The sequence below is a fragment of the Emys orbicularis genome, chromosome 11 (assembly GCF_028017835.1).
Source record: "Emys orbicularis isolate rEmyOrb1 chromosome 11, rEmyOrb1.hap1, whole genome shotgun sequence".
In the NCBI taxonomy this organism is placed as follows: Eukaryota; Metazoa; Chordata; order Testudines; family Emydidae; genus Emys; species Emys orbicularis.
Window position 1 is genome coordinate 67,634,787 of NC_088693.1, and position 21,326 is coordinate 67,656,112.

The following is a 21,326-nucleotide window of genomic DNA, read 5'->3' on the forward strand; positions in this document are numbered from 1 at the left end:
GACACTTCCTATCAAAAAAGGCTTTAACCCTTTGCAGGGAAGGTTGGTTTTCTAGTTAAGACACTGGACTGGGACTGAGGAAATGTAGCTCCAATTCCTGGCTGTGACACTTAGGCCAGGTCTACACTACCGCGGTAGTTCGACAGCTGGCAATCGAAGTTCCAGGTTCGATTTATCGCGTCTGGTCCGGACGCGATAAATCGATCCCGGAAGCGCTCGCCGTCGACTGCGGTACTCCAGCTCGGCGAGAGGAGTACCGCGGAGTCGACGGGGAGCCTGCCTGCCGCGTGTGGACCGCGTCTGAACCGCGGTAAGTTCGAACTAAGGTATGTCGACTTCAGCTACGTTATTCACGTAGGCCTTAGTCTCACGGTGCATTAATTTTCCATCTGTAAAATGGGGCTGCTACTCCTCCTCCTTTCATTAGCACTATCCATTTAGATGGTAAGACCAGGAACTGTTTCTTCCCTTGTGTTTGGACAGCCCCTAGCACAGCTGGATTCCGATCTCAGCTGAGCCACTGTAATACAAATAGCAGGGAGTGCCAGGTTATTGTGCTCTAGTGCAAGGGTTAGCGGAGGCTACCCAGGCACACATAGGAGCAAGCACTACTCACTCAGAAGTTGGCAGTCTCAGGACTCTCCTGTGCCTGCTCCCGCTCTAGTGAGTAGTGCAAAAAGGGTAGCGAGTGGACATGCCTGGGGAGATATGGAGTTGTTGTGATCTTCAGCCACCACATGAAGCCCTCATCTGCGTGCACCTCTTTGGGCCAGCTTGTGCAGATTAAGCACTTAACATCATTAATGTCTACGGCGTACTCATGTAATGGTATCCTCAACAGCCCAGTGAGGCAGAAGTATTATCTCCATTTCACAGATGGGGAATTTTGTCTCAAACAGGTTGTGATGCCTACCCAAGGTCACTCAGCAAGTCTGTGGCAGAGACAGGCGTTGACCTCGTCTCTCAGTCCAGTGCCTTAATCACAAGACCAACCTTCCTCCTCCTCCTCATTTTGCTGTTTATAAATACAACCCGCCTCACATCAGCTGTGCAGGCAAAAGCCCCAAGTGATCATCCTTGACATACCCAAGACCAAAAACCCATGTCCAGCTGAGACAGCTACCTAGTTTCCAACAGAAGTATTTGTTTACTGTGATCTGTAAGTAAAGTTAAACCCTTTCCCCATTACTACCTAGAGGGAGGCACTGATCCGCGGGGTCTGCCGGCGGGCAGGAGGTGCTGGGGGGGGAGGGGCATAGGGGAGCTAATGGGGGGCTGCCAGCTGTGGACAAAGCAGGCAGCCAAAGCATTGCACAACTTTAAATGGAGCACGTTCTGTAATTGAGCAGGGACGCAAGATCGAAACGATGTTAAGCGAGAGGACGTTAAGTGGGGAGTTACTGTACTTGCATATATACCCACAGTTCAAGTGGGTCTTTACTCACCAAAGCCCTGCCTCACAAGATACACTTATTTTTAGCTGCCAGGGGAAGGGGGAGCTACCCGGGTATGTACACTACACGCTGCCAAAAGCGGTGTGTAGTGTAGACAAAGCCCGAGGATGTTAATAGTTTCAGATAAATAAGAATGCCTCCAAGCCAAAGTAAAGTCTTAGACTTCCTCTCATTCACATGCCCCACTGGCAGAGAGCCCCATAAAATTTACATCACTAATCTACACATTTTAATAAGGGGAATATTGTTAGGCAAAAATCCCACCCACTATTAAACCAGTAAAGTGGATTTTAACCTTAATACAAAATTTCTCGGCTACAATGTATATCAACGGCGCATCCGTTTACAATGATTAATAAGAGTTGTGGATTGCAATCAAGATTCCGAACCATGAAGCTTAAACTTTTAAAACTCGACCAAAATGCTTCCAAAGGGGTTTTAGGCATGCCCTTGTTTGGCCTTTTACCGAAGTAAATCTACAGAATCCTAACTTTTGTGAAATCTGAAGTGTTTCTGTTTTCTGGATCTTTGATTCTTTGTCTACATCAAATAAATAATTCCCTTTGCAGCAGTAACCTCAACAAGTCATCCTATGGAACCAAATAACCAAAGCAATTAGAAATCAAATGAAATTAATGTGAGGGTACAACTTGTTTGAAGTAAGCAGCAAGTCAAAAAGTTTAACAGTAAATGTAAACTATCCTAAGTACTATAGTTGAAACACTGAAAGTGAATACTGCTATACTGGTTCTCTTAGTGGATTTAAAAAAATTCTTGTATAGTCTCAATTTTTTTTTTTTTTTTTTTTTTTTTTTTTTTTTTTACACAGAATTATTCCATCTTCTAGACCTAAAACTGGCCCCGATCCTGCAATTATTCTTATAGTACCTACATAGAGCTCCCTTGAAATCAACAAGGGTCTGATGGCAGAGAAAATCTTGCAAGATCTGGGCTCAAGTTTATGTCTTTTGTATGTTTTGCTGCTAAGTCTAGATAACAATCAGTCTGATGTTATATGGCTCTTGCAGCATGTCATAGGAACCTGGCTTGGAAATGGGATCTAGTTCAGAAAAACAAAAGTCCACTTGTGAGCAAAACAAATAAACTTGGGAGGATGTGGCTTCCCCGCCTCCCCAACCCGACATTGAGTTGTGGCAACTTTATAGTTTCTAATCTCACTTCTGTTCAGTCCTTAATTCCCATGTGTGAGACTTGTCCTCTTTAGAATTTGCAGCTCCCCTAAACCTCCCCAAATGGTGGATTCTCCACTTAAAATTCTGAGGAGAGTGATTAGATTAGTAAATTCTTAAAGGGTTAAACTCCCTGTTGGTGTAAAGCTGTGCTCCATGACAGCAGCCATGAAGGAGTCGTATTTTTATGAAGTATACCATAGCATATTACTTGCATTTGATATTTCGGTGTTAACTGAACTACAGGTGTCAAAATAATGCAACTTTAGCGCCCTCGTGGCCAAGATGGAGTCTGCTCTGCAGGCAACTCTGGCCAAGAGAAGGCGCGCGCAGGAATGCAGCAGGAGAAATCCCTTCCACCCCAGGGGCACCTGTTCCAAACCCCCCAGAGTGAACACAGGAAAAGTACAGTGGATATAACAAGGGAAATATTTATTTACAGAGGGATGAGAGGAGAAAAACAACCAGGGGAAATATAGGGGGGGCAGTAAGACAGGGCTGCATCCAAACCAAAGCCCCACAGGCCCAGTGGTAGCAGAGTCTGGAAGGGCAGACACCGAGCAATGTGTCTGCACACAGAGTTCAGAAGTCCTGAGCAAAGTTCCAGTCCAGTGGTGAGTCTTGGGTGCTCCTGGTCGTCTTCGGTGCCAGTGAACTTTCCCCCCAACAAACCCCTCCGGTGCCCTCTTCTGCCGCTCTCTGCAAAGCCACAGAGCGACCACCTCCCCACTTAACTAGCTAGCAACCTCCCTCCTTGTCCCCAATGCAGAGTCACAAGCCCCAGTACTAGGGTGACCAGACGTCCCGATTTTATCGGGACTGTCCCGATATTTCCTTGTTTGTCCCGCGTCCCGACCGATGTGCGGTCGGGACACTGGACAAACAAGGAAATGCTCCGGAGCCCGGAAGTGCTGGTGCTATCCCGCGGCGGCCCCGGGGCGGAGGCATCGGTAGCCCAGCCCCGTTTGTTCCCCTGCGGGACCCAAGCGGGACGGGGGGGCTGGGGCCTGCTGCCCCCACTCCGGGGCTGCCGCGGGATAGCCCCAGCTGGGCAGCAGCCCAGACGCGACTGACCAGGGGCTGGGCGCAGCGTGCGCGCTGCTGGGTCCCCGCAGCAGGCCCGGGCTCGGGGGGTTCGCGGGCACCAGAGCCGCAGCCGCCGAGCTTGGCCATCGGCCGCTTCCTCCCCCCGCGGCAGTGGGAGCTGCAGCAGCGGCTGCTCCCGAGTCCTGCTGCCCGGGGGGGAGAACAGCCGCCGTCTGGCCCCGCAGGCCGCCCCCCTACTCTCCCTACCGCCCGACTGAGTCCTGCCTGCACTCGGGGCCAGGCCGGACTCTCACTCACCCTGGCCCCACGCTCCCCCTGCGTCTCCGGGGCCTCCCTCCAGCGCTTGTGGAGGAAGGGTTTTTTTGCCCCGCCCCCTCCCGCCACGCCCCCCCCCTCCCCCGCGTCCCAATATTTGACTTGGGTGATCTGGTCACCCTACCCAGTACTCACAGCCCCATGCAGCTCTGGGCAGCAGTGATACTGGGTCCAGCTCCGGCCTGTCCTTCTCGGGCGATTCCTCCCTGGCACAGTGCTCCTCCTGGCTCCTGTCCTGGGGTGTCCCCGATCGGCCCTGTCCTTCCCAGGCTTCGGACAGGTTCTCTGCTGCTTCACTTTTCCAGGGCCTGCAGGCTGCCTCTCCCTCTCCCTGGAGCTCCAGCGCTGCCCCCTGGAGTTTCCCTCCTTTTTTCTTACTCTCCCCCTCAGGAAAAATTTAAAGGGCCATGCTCTCTAAACCCCAAAGGGGTTACAATAAATTAACAAACGGATACATGTTCACCGCTGTAGTGTTTACTTGGTCATTTGCTTATTCACAAAAATCATCAGTTTGCAACAGTTATTTTGTTAATCCGTGAAATTTGTGCGCATGCTATCACACACAAAGCCAAGTGCATGAGACCAGCTTTTAGTATATGGTGACAGTTCACAGGCTACCCAGGGTAAATGAGAGATCTACATCCTGGGGTCTTCAGCTCCTAAAGTCATTTTGGCGCTTTTGAAAATTTTACCCATTGTACTATCTGTGAAGAAAGCAACACTCCACAGACAGTTCCATGGAGAATAATGGAAATGGCCTACAATCCCCAGTGACAATGGCTATAGAAAAGAAATCAATTGTCCTTCCCCCAGAAGAGAGTGAGTCTCACAGACGGAATCTTTGTTGCGCTCAGCTGCTGTGTCGGGAATTTATGCAAATAATTCTGAAATTCTTGTTAAGTTATGTACACGCTTCATATTTATTCTGCAGCTAAACTTACTTAATAAATTATTTTAAAGTCACTGGCACCATAAGTTTTATTACAAGCAATACAAAATGCGAACACAAATGCTTAATCCCATCACACAGCCATCATTATCATCACATAGCAATCATTACAATCACACGGCTCCAAGTCATGATTTTATACCTGATGCAACCTACAGGATGAAAAGCTTCACAAGCCATTCGAATACATTGAAAGAAAGCAAGATTATAGACATTAACATAAACTGTGGTCAATTATGAAAGCAATAAAGGATTCAATAAAAATCAGTGATTAGAACAAAATATGTAAAATGTCAAATTTCACTCAAAGGCAATCAGGATAAATTTTTAATAAAACTCTCTATTTTCTAAAAGGCACGATTCTATGCTTGTGGGTGCCGCAGTTTTCCCATTAAAGGGCCTATGATAGCAGTGGTATGTGTAATACAATTACTATTTGTATGCATGGATAAAACAATTCTGAATATAGTTGTAATCTGACTCTAAATCTGACTTTTGTTTTAAAAAAAAAAATCACACCTTAAATGAGATGCTAGTTTGCTAGGATTTTTTTTAATTATATATTTACAGGTATGAAAGTGGAATGAGTTTTGATAATGACTCTTAATGAAACATTAAGAGTAGGTTAGGTCAAGATTTTTAAATATAGGGGTGGGATTTTCCAAAGGTGCCTAAGTGACTTAAGACCACAAGTCCTATTGAATGTCTAATGGGACTTGTCCTAAGTAATTTAGGTGGTTTTGCAAATACCACTTTGAAGTCTAAAGTTAGACTCCTAAATCTGTATTTATGCACATGCCCAATTTTCAAAAGTGCTGAACACACGGCTACCTCATATCTCAGTGAAATTAGGCAGATGCTGAAGTATGGTTTTAGGCATTTAACTTTAGGGTCCTATTTTTTAATTCTTGGCCTTAAAGGGAAATCTGTCTATGTGACACTTATGGTAGGACGCTGTTAATTTATACGTCACAAACAAGAAATGATGATCTCATCCACTCTGAAGGGAAGGTTTGAACAACCAAGGGTGTTCTAAAGGTCTCGTGTTACAAAGACTTCATTATAAATTACAAAATGCTATATGGAACATATATTAGTATGCTGAAATAGAACAACTGAAAATGAGCTGTGTCAAATAAAGGAACTTAAAGTACATTTCTGATGTGTTATCCTTATTTTTCATTGCTTGTTCATTTATTCACAAAATTCAGCAATTCACAGTGAGTCTCCCAGTCGTTAATAGGTTCTACTGTGGTTTTAAGTGTGAATAATGAAGGGTGGGTTTAGCTTTTGATTCTAGACTGCCTGGCAGTGTGTTCCAACTGCTCAAGAGGTTCGGAGGTCATTTGAGAAACGTGTTCATGCTGCTGGGATATTCACTTTGTAATAGGTAACAGCTGAAATGACATCACACAGTCTATGAGCCAGCTGGAGGGGGCCATCCAGACTTTGCCTTGGCGAATTTTATCTGGGTTGTACTTAGAAGACACATCATAGATAACGTATTGTGTGCAGAAACTCTGATCAGAACCCGGTTGGGCATGGTATGCCACTGTGTTGATGGTCTGTGTCACGTCGCTATCTGGCTTTGGCTGCCTAACGAGGATTTGTCCTCCTGCTGCTTTAACCAGCTCTATGAGGTCACTCTTCTGGTGGTGGTTGAAAGTGCCCAAAAAATAGAAGTAGCAACCATCAAACAACTTAGGCAGCTAAGAAAAAAGAAAACAAGAAATAGAATAAGTCCAGGGATCCACAGCTCAGCATATGATGGGGAAGTCAAAGGAACGAGCATTAGCTTAATAGGGGCATCAGAAAATATGGGCTAAATTGTGCAACAAGTTACTATGCCAGTTTCTAGAAACCTCAATATCTGTTTCCAACCAATCAAAGCTAGTCTCCGAAAGGCATTTACTTAGACTGTAAGCTCCTTGGGGCAAGGAACACCTGTTTGCTCTGTTAGTACAGCGCCTACCACAATAGGGCCCTGGTCCTTGATTAGGGCTGTTAGGTGCTACAACAATTCAAGTGATAAAATTACATCACACCACCAGTCCATTTAAATCAGATGTTCGTTAAAAAGATATGATGGACCTAGACTGAATGAAAAATAATTACAATATTTTTCCCTTCCTTTTAGATGGGAGTGATTCCAAGTAGCAACTGAAACCGAACTGGAGAATCCTAGAGGAAACTTCAGCCTGTGTGTTTCATGCAACTTCTTGCATAACGACACTGAGACTTCCCTCTGAAGCTTTGGCAAGGTTTATGGGAATAGAAGTCAGATATCCATTAGCAGTTTGTGACAATCATTAACAGTAAATTCAATCACCTCTCACACAAACACCTGAATAAGTGCACACTGAAGTATTAAATCTCTTATCCACGCATGTGGCAGAGGGCAGTGGTATAAAAGATAGTTTTCAAAAAATCAGATAGCTACCAGCTGTTCTTGGTTGAGTCTGCCTCTTCGTGGGCCACCACAGATTTCATACTTCTCCTCTTGTTCACGAATTCTGCTTTGCAAACATGCCTTCACCCCTGGAATTAAGACACATGTCAAGGCAACAAAGCAAAGCATTGTTATTGCCAACTCACAGGAGTACTTCATATATTCAGGTCGCATTTCAACAAAGAATTTCGTGTGCTTAATTTTACGTACTGTGAATAGTTACATTGAAGTCAAAGGGATTATTCAAGTTAAATATATGTGGGAATCCTTGCAACATCAAAGATTAAGAGATTACACTTTAGCTAATTTCTAAGAATCTCTTTAAAGTGAGTTTACAGAAATGCTTCTGAAAAATGATAGTTTGATGCCTCTGGAAAATGAAATCCTACTCCTAGATGGAATAGGTACGGCAGCAGAATACTGTAGGTCAGTGGTGTCAAACATTCCATCCACAGCATACACTGGGGCTGCTTGATCTATTTAAGCGACTCTGCTTGACACTCACGCTGCAGAATCTAAGCTTTCATTTAAATTAGGAAAAAAAACCAACCAGATAACCTTCCAAATACAAATCAGACAGACAAAACTGCATCAGGTCTTCAAGCTGCCTGAAACAATGACAGACAAGTATGAACTCCATCTCCCACTTACTCCCATTGGGCATGAACTCTGAAGTGTCATTAACAGACATTTTAAAATGTCAGAATTAACTACTGCTTTGCTGATCATTTGGCCCCTTAAATAACCTTATCTTGGAGGCCAACCAACAGCCATCAGATGATAGCAAGTGCCTGACCTGGGCTGGATATAAACTAAAAAAAAGCTGACTCTGTATTGCATTACTAATACAAGGAATCGCATTTCATTCCCATTTTAATGAAAATTATCAGGAACAGGTCGTTTGTAGTTGATGTTTGAAATCAGAACAGAAACATCAGAATGCCTTAACTTGGGCTTTTCCCTTTCAGATTCACCAATTCATTTGCATTTAAGTAGTGTTTTAAAGGTGCACAAGTGTGAATGCTACGTTGAATACACATTTGTGAAGCTGCTTTTGAAAGAAGTTCAATAAAAGTTCAATAAAACCTGTTGGCCATCAAAAGGTGTCAGGGCTCAGTAGTACTCACAACATCGACTCCATTATACACAGGTCCCCCATTCCTAAAATCTGAAACCAACAAAACCAATACTCAGCCAAGCCAACAAAAACCCAACCCTACTTACAGTTTTTAGCCCAAAAAGGGAGAAGAGCCAGAGATTCCATGAAGTCTATGAAGGACATTGCTATGGTGATGGGTGGCACTACTGAACCCTAAGAGAGAGATCTTCCTGCTTGTGCCAACCTCAGGGAGCTTGAAAGCCCAACTGTGCTGCCAACAGGCCACTGGTCAAATTGATTTTAATTTTCGTGCTGGTTTTTGAATTTTAAAACGAGTTATAAATAAAAAAGGCACCAAGCTATTTGTTTACATGAAAGCAAATGATAATTTGATGCTTATATATTTGATTGCAAATAGGGCCTCCCGTATATGCGGAAGTCAAAAATTCTACAGGCCTAGTCTAGATGCCCACAACACTATGTTTTCTACATTTTTTCCTCTCCTCTATGCATGCCAGCCTGAATCTGTGGGTGTTCTGCTCAACGCCGTTGTGGGACATTAACATGAACCTGTACAAAATTAAAAAAGGGTACCAAAGACACTTATTTTCTGGAAAAGGAAGAAATCACGTATTTATTGGAGACCAGAGCAGCAAATATTGACAAAATATTTCAAAGGTTTTCATAACTCAAGCACTAACCATAGCTTTAAAACGACTTCCACAGCCCTTACGTTGATACCACTGCACATGAACAGAAGGGAATCCCAATAGGACTTCACCTTAAGGTTGCGGTTTTTTCCTCCTCTCAAGAATGCACGGATGTTAATGTGTATTATTTATAATTAAAAGGAGAAATATACTATCTGACCTAGCTCTGAAAACAGGACTGGTCCCTGCATTATCTACAGATCACCACAAATGTACTGTTTTTACTTTTTATATAAAAACTACATTAAAAGTTCCTATATTTATAAACATATATTAAAATATATATGCCTCAATTTTCAGAGGTGCTCCACACCCACAACTCCAATAAAGTAAATGAAAGTTGCATGTGCTCAGCACCTCTGAAAAAATACCAGGCTGTTAACGTTTAAGTATCAGTTTATATTTTTCAAAGAGTGGCTTTGGTCAGAAAAACAGAATGACAACTGCACATTTTCTGTTTGGGTTACCAACAAATCTGGGCTATTGCCTGCAGTGTAGAACCAGTATACCTGTTGCATGAAGCAGAATAGCATAAAGCCTGTTCTCCATCAGTCAATCTGCCAGCAAAGTTCAAATTTCAGGATCCTTGCTAAGGAAGGTGAGGCTTTACAAGGCTAGATTAATCACAACTTGATTTTCAAATGACAACTTGAGCTTGTAGTGCTGGCTGTGGTAAACAAAGCAAATTTGATGAGAGCAACAGAGGAAGCAGAATGAATATGGAACACTAAGTTATCTTTTTACAGGGTTACCTTCCTGAGGATAACTGAACTTAAATCGTGAAAGTGACTAATGTTGGTAAAAGGCATCTATTTTAGCAGAAAATGCAAAGTACATTAAATCTTCTCTGCATACATATGTCTTCCCATTTCATGCAGCCAACTCCACTGATAAATCCTTTCAGTAAAATTTAATTGCAATCATTGTAATGGTTTAATTTTTAACTGCCATGAGAACATTTAACCAAGATAGTGACAACGATACTGATCTTAACCATCTTATTTTCACTAAGCTACAACACTGAGAGTTAGAAATGTTACAGGAATTAGTGCTAAGTATTTTTTAAAAAGTAACATATACACACACACACACACCCTACTAATAAATGTTTCTCTGAAGACTTTTCATCTCATTCATTTTAACCTCCATTTCATCAGAAATCACACAACGTACATGGTACACTTACAGATATGGAAAAAAGTCTTGGGCATAAGTTATTGGTGCACAGATGAAACAATCTTTAAAATGCAGACATTTTAAGTGAGTTGACTTCACTAGGGTTATATACCACTCCTTGGAGTGATCTTTGTGATAATAGGACTGTAGGCTCCCACTACTTGAGAAAGTCTATCCTATAACGATGCTGAAGCAGAACTTGTTTTAAGTCTTGTAATATTTGACAACAACTCACGGCTAGACAGTTTTACAGAACCACATGTGCTGAGATGCTTTTTGAACAGCTGTCATTCAGTCTCTTCTCTAACCCCCTGTACCTTGTTCCTGTCTGTGTATGGAAAGCAATGTGAAAATTACTAGAATCCTCAGCAATATAGGAATGTCAGCTGATGCTTCAAACTTCTAAATCCTAGATGTCATTTTACTGTCAAACAGCATAACTAATAGGGGGTAAGGAAACAGCACAGCTTGGAAAAGAACAGACAATACACACAAGATAACAGCAGAGAGACAAGAAAGCATAAGGAAGTGAGGGAAATATTAAATTTGCCATACTAGATCAGAGCAGTGGTTTATTAGTTTTAGTATCCTGTCTGGCAGTGTTAAGGACCAGATGCTTCAGAGGAAGGTGCAAGCAAACCTAATACAAATAATTATGGAATAATTTGCCCACAGGGGAAGTTTCTTCCAAACCCTGTGAGAATAAAAAGAAATTGCAAACCCTTTTGCTTTAGCATATAAGCCAAACACTAACTGTGGACATTCTCCTCCATAAGTATTTCTAAAGCTACTTACTTCTTGGCCTTACTGGTATATTGTGACCATGAGTTCCATAGGTTAGCCATATACTTTGTATTAAAATATGTAATTGCTTCTTTTCTGTTTTGAAAAAATTAGCTCAATTGAATATCCTCAGATTCTAATATGAGAAAAGTTAACAGAAAGGCCCAAAATACCTTTTCCATATCGTTAATTATGTTTACTTGCATCACACCCCCTCTCATTCGTCTGTTGTGTAAGTCTCAATCTTGTCTTCCCAAGTCTCTAGACCACTGTTTCTGCTATATCCTTTTTTTAACTAGGATGATTAGAACTGAACAACAACTGTTTTGTGACAGCACCTAGAAGCACCAATTACAGAACAGAGCTCCACTGTGGTAGAGACAGTACAAATTACACAGAAAGATGATTCCTACTCTTAAAGAGCCCACCATCTCAGTATAAGGGCTGGTCTACACTGGGGAGGCGGGGGAGGGGGAGGGGGGGAATCGATCTAAGATACGCAACTTCAGCTACGTGAATAGCGTAGCTGAAGTCGAAGTATCTCAGATCGACTTACCGGGGTCCACACGGCGCGGGATCGACGTCTGCGGCTCCCCCGTCGACTCCGTTACCGCCGCTCGCCCCGGTGGAGTTCCGGAGTCGACAGGGAGCGCGTTCGGGTATCCATAGATCGCGTCTTAACGAGACGCGATATACCGATCCCCGATAAATCGATCGCTACCCGCCGATACGGCGGGTAGTGAAGACGTACCCTTAGAGACAGGGGACTTGGATTCTAAACTCTTTGGGGCAGGACTGTGTCTGCTTTATTTACAGCGTCTAGCATAGAGGCATCCTCTATACCAGTGGTTCTCAACCCAGGGTACACGTATCTCTGGGGGTATGCAGAGGTTCTTCCAAGGGGTACATCAACTCATCTAGATATTTGCCTAGTTCTACAACAAGCTACATAAAAAGCATTAGCAAGGTCAGTACAAATTAAAATTTCATGACTTGTTTATACTGCTCTACATACTAAATTATACAGTTACGTAACATGTGTCTATGCACTGTAATAGACAGGCATGTTATGTCTTTACTGATGTGTGCAAGCACGTTAATGAGGTTGAAGTTGTCATGGCGCGTACATGGTTGCGATGTCAAAATGGACAGAGTTTTAAAACGAGGAGCTGAAAGCAGCGGTAGTGGCGACAGTGAAAATTGTAATTCACTGCCTCCCAGAATGACAAAGCACATAAGTGAAAAACAGGCTCAAATATCACACTGAAATGTAAGTGCAATATTTATATTCCAAATAATTCATTTTATAATTATATGGCAAAAATGAGAAATCAGCAATTTTTCAGTAACAGTGTGCTGTGACACTTATATTTTTGTGTCTGGCTTTTGTAAGCAAGTAGTTTAAGTGAAGTGATACTTGGGGTATGCAAGATAAATCAGACTCCTGAAAGGGGTACAGTAGTCTGGAAAGGTTGCTAACCACTGCTGTATACTACAGTAATACAAACAGACTGGAAAGCCAAGACAATACCATTATACAGCTGAACTTTCTGTCTGCTGTATGATAACCATGTTATTCAGCCAGTTATACAGCAATGTGTATAAGTGGCTGAATAACACGGTAGTTTCCTTTTAACAACCCCTCTACTAGATTCAGCCAGTCATCCTGATTAAAAGACCAAATGAAATAAAATACTATACTGAATAAATAACTGAGTTATATTTATATACGTAGAGTAGGATTTTCAAAAGTTCTCAGTGGTGGCCCAACTCTGCTCCTACTGAAGTCATGTGTAAAACTCCCTTTGACTCCAGTGGGAGCTAAGTTGGGTCAATGCTTTTGAAAATCACAATCAGTGATTTCACAATTTCCGTATTGAAAGATCAGAGCTGAGAATTTGATCCTGAGACACTGGCTGAATGATTTAAAATAAACCAATGCTTACAATGGACTGACCCGCTATAAAGTAGAATTTGTTCACTCAAACATCAGCAATCAGGATTCCTTTATACAAAATCTGGATATGTTCTGCATTTCTACCATCAATGAAAGTTATAGACTTGCCAATTCTGGGAGTGGGCAGGTATATTCATTTAACAGGTTCTTTTCAATCTGTGCCGGGGAACATCCTTGTCATTAAACTGATGACCGTAACTGCGGTGACTAAAGTTTGTTGGATCAGCTACCCCAAAAGAGTAAGAATACCAACAAGAATGTGTATTTCCTCACACTTCAAAGGGATTGAAGTCATACTCTGGGGGTACAGTACCCCACACCAGGGTGTGCATTCCTTAGTAAGCCATGTTGAGTATCAGTCTGGTGAAGGATCAAGTTGAAGCGCGATTGCTCTTATAAAAAAAAATAATATTTTTTAATTGTTCATTTTAGAGATTAAAGATATAAATCCATACCGTTCAAAAAGCAGTCCTTTTAAACCCCCCCTTATTTCAACTTTACGCTCTCTGTGGCACAGACTCTGGTTTCTGTGTACACAGTGTCTAGCAAACGGGACCCTGAGCAGGTGTCCAGGGACTATTGCAGTATAAACATTAAATATTAGAAGTTGTAAGCTTGTGTGTTAATGTCCCCACATTTGGGAAATGAGGGGACTGACTTATTTCATACAGGAGCTGCTGCTCACACTGTTCCTCTTGCTTACCCTGAACAACTTCTGCCTCTAGTCTTCCCACAACCCATCACACAACACATCTGGGGCAAGCAACACAAATTCCCAATGCACCATCTGCCTGAATACTGGCACTAATTTACCTTTATTACTACCCTTTCATATTTATGTAGCTCCCAGGCCATGGAAATTAAGAAACTGCAATTTGTAAATTTTACAAGGTGAGGACACAATCCTCCAATCCTTACTCGCCTGAGCAATACTATTGGTTTTAGTGAAGCTATTTGCATTAGCCAGGGCTATTTACATGAGTACAGTTGTATTCACCCACTGTTACAATGCTATAAGCCCTAAATTACTGCACTGACCGTAATGGAGTTATGCAGGATTTACATTAGGTACAACTAAGCACGGATTTTGTTCCTAAATCTTTTAGAATACTACCGTCCTAAAAAACTTTCTAAAAGGTTAAGTGATGTTTTATCTTTATTGCTGCTATTGAACAGCCATATTAGTATCAAAGGGCCCAGGGTCTAGCTGTGGCAGCAATGGCAAATGTTCACTTACCTGTAGATGGGGACGCTGGAAATGGAAATATAGGGGTCTCTATGCAGATAGAGCAGAAACTGATTAGGTGAATTGATTGGGGAAAGAAAGTAGGTATTCTGGACTGAAAGCAGCCTTTGCAGTTAACAGAATCTGACAAAGCTGTTGGCCTGTGCCTTAAGCATAGTAGTCTTGCTAGTATCCAGAGTACCTTGGAAGAAACACACGAGATCAGATTTCAAACTGAAAAATATAAAAAGGTTTCTGAAACCATTTTTCATTATTAGTTTTACAAACTCCTTAAAATTACATATTTTTGTGAAGCAAGGTAGAGATTGGAGTGGTGTAGTTAAAGCTACATATTCCTGATGTGTGCATTGACATCAAAGTGTTTCTTGAATGCATTTATTCTGACATTCATAGTATCCATTATAACAAGAACATGCATCAGGATTGTCATCTATTTAAATGGGGAATGAAAAATAGTCAAGCTTTTTTTTTTTTTTTTTTTTTAAACTGTACTCTGATTTAGGAAAAAACAAATGAAATTCAGTAATACTTGAAACTTAATCTCAACATACTTGCTGGAGGAGGACGATATGCTACTTCCCATTCTATTACAGTCCCAGAAATAATGAAGGCAATAAAATAATGAAAGCAATGAAAGATATGGCCAAGGGCAAGGAGCAGGGTGACAATGGTGTCTCAATTGATTTTTATGCTGCTCTGAAAATGGAGATATTGCCAACAGTGTGTTAAGTACATATAAAATGTATAGACAAGAAGGAACTGGCAATAGGTACTATGAAAGTTTTATGCAGTATTACCACTCTTACATCGTCAGCTTCCAGCGAGAGCCAAAAGGGAATTTGAATAGCTGTTGAGGTTTCTGCACCATCTATATTAGTAGCAGGCTTTGTGCCTAGCCCAAATAAGAGTAGTGCACTTCCACCAGAATGTTCCAAATTCAGCTCATTAGTAAGCAAATATATAGGGAGATTACACAATTCTAAAATAAATATATAATCTCAAATACTGCATGATGATATACAATGATTCAGGCAGATGAGAAAGGAGATTGCTTTTATTAGACAAAGATATGAAAACCTGCTGTAATGGAGGTGTTCATACAGAAAAATACATATTTTTATTAAAATATTTTTTGCAAAGTATAAAGCAGGTGTCTTTTGTGACATGAACAAACTGTCTCGGCCATAAATGTAAATTTCCTTTAAAGAACATACTTGGAGAACAATTTTAACATGTGCCACAATGTGAATATTTTCACAAGCGAAATACTGGATCAAAACTCACGGAGTTCATAGAAAGAAGTGGACCCCAAGTTTGAATTCCTGGCTTAAAAATGTAAGCAAACAAACATTTCTTATGTCTAATTTATTTGTAATGGCTTTGATAGAGATACAGGGTCAAGAGAAATACACCAGAGTAAGGGTACACTTTTTAAAAGTTTATTTTTATGTCTCATCTAAGGGGATGTAACCAATTACTAAACAGAAGCCCCAAAAGCAATGATAAATAAGGAGAGAGTATGAAAAGCAGAGCAAAGTAAAACCCTTTTTCCTAGACAAATGTTTCATCAGCAGGCATCCAATTATTTGTTATAACAATCTTTAACTTGTAATGACTCTGAAGAAGACCAACAACAAACTGGTGGGAGCAGATGGAATGGTGTTGTTAATTATAGGCACTTAGCTGCATCAGACCCCGTGAGTTATTACTAACATTTCCCAGTAGGGAGGAGAAGCACTTGCTTTTAAAAAGTATGTTGCTTACTAAGCTATAAGCATTAGCACCCAGGAGTATACTAATCAGTACTTTAACACCACATTAAATAAAGCTCAACAGAAAACAAAGACGTGCATTAAAATGTCTATGGAATAAAGATTTCTGTACAGACCGCGTTTACTTTTTTCTGTTACGTTTCTAAAGTTAAAAAACCACCAAGTTCTCTCACAAATGTTCAATCTCACCTCTGCAAGAAAAATCCATCTTCTCCCTAGTGCTCAATCCAAGAAAGAGATAATCCTGTACTGGTAACATCATTATGTATTAGTTTCTATATTGTTTGACCAGTAAACTACTGAGATGGAGAAGAGGAGGATACTTAACCTGGAAAATTAACAAGCCTCCTGAACAGCCTGTATATAGCGTTGATAAAGTCAAGATCTACCACAGAAACGTTAGATTTAAATATTCTCAGTGAAACCAAATTCTAATTACTGAAGACACTCCATATGCACTCTGTGCAAACCCAGGCCTGGCTCCTAACCCCTCAGAAATTTGTTATCCACAGCCAAAGAGAGGTTTTATCTTCCTGCCCATGTGTAACCTCTAAGCAGCTAGACAGCTACAATACCATAATTGTCCCACAATTCCCCATTACTTTTCAGCAGCCCAAGTATCTGAAGCTAGTTCTGGATACCCAAACCGATCTGTTGGTTTGGGCATACCAACATTTATCAACATGTCAGGGGGAGTCAATGAGAAGCTATTCATACTTGTGACAGATCGCAGTACCAAGACTTCTTGAAGACTTTTCTTTTTGAATTACCTATAGATAAGGGGGATGAACGTAAGCTGTTTTAATTAAGTGATATCAAAAGTATCCAATTGGACATTTAACCAATGTGCCATTTGAAAAGAACAGAGAAGAAATCAAGTGGATGTTAGGAAGTTACATGGACATTAGAAGCAGATGGTCCAAGTTTTCCAAAGGGACTAGTGATTTTGGCTGTCCAACTTGGGACACCTTAAAGGGGCCTCATGCTCATCATTTTAGAAAAAAAATCAGGCCCCTTTAAGCTGGGCACCCAAAATCAGTACTCCATTTGAAAAATTTAGGCTGCTAAGTTATTTGAAGAGTCCCTATTGAGTAAAGATGAGTTTTCATATCCAATGTTTAATCATCCAAGACACTCCTGAAACCACTTGAAGAAAGCTCTCTATGAATTCTCCATTGATAGACAAACTGCACACAAGTTAATTATAAATTAAAAAAACACACCAGAATAAAGGACTGGGGTGGGATTGGGGGAGGGGGAGGATTCCTGCCCCAGAGAAGTCAAGGGGAACAAGAAGGGCTTTCACAATATAAGAAGAGAACAAAGTGCTAGAGAAATAAATTAGAAGGGGAATTAATAAAGTCAGCCCTCAAGATATACAGAGAACAACTGTTAAGAAAGGAACATGCTGTAAAATAACTACTGATTAACTGTGTAAGGGAAGACTTAAAAAATGCCTTCAGATGTATACTATATAGATATTTGTTCATCTGCCCTTTCATTTAAGTTACTGTTTTGTTAGATGGAACATATAAATCCTGAATGCAGAGGTGTATTGGATAGTATAACTACTGCTTTATATATTGCTAACAAGCACTGATTCCGTAACCCTAAAGAAACCAAAATTTTCCATTGACTTCTGTGGGAGCTATGAAAAGCATAAGGAATACAAGGATGAGGCCACAAGCTTGACTGGTTTTTGCTGGTAACTAGTCATCCTGTCATTTCTCCTGATCAGGCAGTCTTATACTACAGTCTTATACTATACCAAATCAGCCCTTCTCGACAGCCATTTAAAATGTTTAAACTTAATACTAAACACATACATCGGAACATTTACCTTGAGCATTCCAGCACTATTGCAAATATGCTGAGCGGTAAACAAATTCATCCCCTCCTTACATTTGGGGATGACTATCTCTCTGGTATCTGATTAACAATGATGCATTACACATTTTCCACAGATGGAGTAATTACATTTAATCAAATTCTTGTCACTCAAAATTTTAAAAGCCCCATAGTTTAGGTTAAGCCAATATCCATATTTGAAACAAGTTTCTGAAACAGGAATGGAAAGTTCTCAGATAATATTAATCCTCAAGTCAAACTATACATTTGTTTGAAAAATAAACATTCCATCTATTTGAATACTTACACTCAAATTTTAGGACCCAACATCCAGCCAGAATGGCCAGCATCCCTTTGATAGTACTTCGCATTGGATCATCAGGGATAATGACGTGAGTCACTAGAGGAAAAAGTTACACATGTAAGAAAGCCTACAAACCTAAAATAACCAGATCTACAAGACTTGTTACAAATCCAGTCACCCCCAATTTACGAACTCTTTCCTCCCCATTTATAAGCAGCCATTCTTCCCCAAACTCAAAATCTGTTTTCATTCACTGCAATTAAAATCTTCTCTTTATCAACTTGTGCAAGTGGGTGTTATAGCTGAAAACCCACAACATTTCTATCTGCTGTGAAAAGACACCTTTTTGTTGTTGTAAGTGTAGCCTTGTAGTTTATAAGAGAAGGAACCTTTACTGATCTATAAACCTGCTTCTCCTCCAAAGGTATAATTGCAATAGGATTCTCACTACTGGGTGTTAGTACCTTAATGCAAGACTGGTGGAATTTCCTCAGCTCGAGATTTTCAGGCCCTACATGCAACAGTAGTTAAGTGGAGCATGAGCCAGGCCCCTTCTAAGCATTTCCATTACACATGATCAGCTTAACCACAGCCTGAGAATCTTTCAGTCAGTTCTATACTGCATGGGTGGCAAAGCTCTCAAGAGGAATAAGCCGATCAATAAAAGGGATTAAGAGAATGCCTCAAAAAAACCAACAAATGTAACTATTCATCATCGACTTAGTAAAAATGAACTTGAAACTCTGAGGATAGATGGCAGGTAAAAGAACTCATCATAATACTATTGGCCACTCTCATTACCACTACAAAAGTGATTTTTCCTCCCTTGGTATTGAATTGTCTCGTTAGACTGACCTCCCACTTGGTAAGGCAACTCCCATCTTTACATGTGCTGTGTGTATTTATACCTGCTACTGTATTTTCCACTCCATGCATCTGATGAAGTGGGTTCTTGCCCACAAAAGCTTATGCCCAAATAAATTTGTTAGTCTCTAAGGTGCCACAAGGACTCCTCGTTGTTTTTGCAGATCAGTAAGTTGCCCTTCTCTAAAGATACCACCCGTGTAGGATTCTCACTCCAGAAGTGTAATAAAGCTCAAGTAAAGAAGTAAAAGTGTTTCAAGTAAAGAAGTAAAAGTGCAACAGGTAGCAACTCTAGGGCCAGAACCAAAAATGTTAAGAATTTTGTTTCTCCTTTTAAATGAGAAAGGAGAGTAACATCAGCTGCCTGGCGTTAGAGACTTTAACAGCAGCATGCTGAAATGCTGCTGGCTCCTTCTTGAGCCCTCCTCACCTTCTGGAGAGGCTCTGCCTAAGACGAGCTAGAGCACTGTATCACTGACTCCAAACAGAGGAGCTCCAACTGTGGCCTCAGCTTTGAAAGTGGTGGTTTCAAGCACTCTGATGAGGCCATCCCACTAATGATGGGCTCAGGAGAGGGGAGCTCGGTTTGCACCAATGCAGGTAGCACCAATGCAAACAAGACAAAAACAGAGTCCTAAGCCAGCAGGTTTACCAGGCTGGCTTCATGCAGATTGATAGGCGTTTCCCTGGGTGTGCAGACTTGAAGTATTTTCCCGTGTTTCCTAAGTACTCACGGTGACATCTAGCAAAATGTGACGTTGTGGTAAAGTCCAAGGAAGATAACCATATTTGCTACCTTATCTGCCTTAGACATGGCCCGGCAATACTAACAAGGGTGAAGCAGCTTTGCTGTCTCCCTTCCTTCCTCCATGTTAGATGTCATGTAACAGAAATGATGCAAAAACAAAAAAAGAACAAAACAGAAGATGAAAAGATTCAGGAAAGTGCCAGAAATGCAAGGAGCTGAGGAATCAGAACAAGTGCAGAACTCTCCAGGTTCCAGCATGGAAGCACCAGGACAGGTGCTGAAGCATGGCAGACATTAGAGCTATAGTGTTGAGGCAACAGAACTACAGGAGCAATAACAGGGTGCTAAGTGTCCATAACACCAGCACAAAAGCAGAGGCTGGCGCCGATATGTTACCCCAAAATTGCTGCCAAAGTGCAAAGTAAGTGGCAAAACACCAGCCACGCTGGTGCTGAAATGCAACAGAAAAACAAAAAACCCCAGAGACAAAACACTAGGCAACAAGCACCCAAAGCAAACAGCTTCACAAACAGAAATGTTGTTCCTGGTTCTAACTAGAAGGGAAGGACTGTTATTGGGGAAGGATATCAGATGTATGAAGACATGGATGAAAACAGCCAAACCAGTGACTGACAGACACACAGAGCTCCTGCAGGCAGTACCTTCACCAACTGTGGTCCAGAAGGAACTGAGTGGAAGGTTCCAAGAGCAGTAGGTAAGCTGAGGAGGGCTATACTACCACCTCAATGGCATGGTACCCTGCTAGCAATGTAGTTGGGGCAAAATATAAGAGTTTAGTGAATTCTGCCTGTCTTGCAAGAGAAAGCTGGGAACTCAGAGTTAGAATCCTGGTGGTTCGTTCTTTTTAAAGGATAAGTTTCTAGCCAACTCATTTTTGCTGCCAGCAAGCTCACATCTACTCTTGTAGCAGAGGCTTCTCTCTCTTCAGAAAGCGTACCCATAGGCTGTGGGCTAATAGATGTGAAACTTTATATTGCTTCAGTCCTATTAGAGGCATAAATACTATATCATTCTTGGAACCTAAAGTTTTATTTCAATCTACAAAACATTATGCAGTTAACATCTCGATAGCTAAAATGTATAACCCTTATACAAAGTGAGCATTAAAACATATCTAAGAGACAGTCCAATGTGGGCTTACTTACCTGTGCTGTTAAACTCAACACATTTTCTAGCCTTCAGAACTGCTGCGAGTTTGCTCAGTGATTTTTGTTGCTCTGAATTGAGGCTGCTTCCCAGTAGAGCAACAGGTCCTTCTCTAGGGCGGCCTGGGCTTGCTTGCTGTGTGACGACAAGAGGGAAAAATGCTAAGTCCTTCCTAAACTGAATGTTTGGGAACTTAAAGAAAACAACTAATCTATTTAATAAAGAATAATCCTTTGAAATGAATAATT

The 21,326-nt window shown here is 41.3% G+C and overlaps 1 protein-coding gene across 1 annotated transcript in view; it reads right to left on the bottom strand.

Annotated features, from left to right (window-relative positions):
- Positions 1-6,331: 6,331 nt before the first annotated feature.
- The window catches only part of BARD1 (BRCA1 associated RING domain 1), a 68,577-nt gene continuing 53,582 nt past the window's right edge, over positions 6,332-21,326 (bottom strand). The window contains exons 8-11 of the mRNA XM_065413569.1: positions 21,078-21,213; positions 18,303-18,395; positions 7,396-7,493; positions 6,332-6,664 (exon numbers count right to left, since the gene is read on the bottom strand). Of these exons, the coding sequence (XP_065269641.1) occupies positions 6,332-6,664; positions 7,396-7,493; positions 18,303-18,395; positions 21,078-21,213 (660 nt within the window). The remainder of the gene's footprint in view (positions 6,665-7,395; positions 7,494-18,302; positions 18,396-21,077; positions 21,214-21,326) is intronic.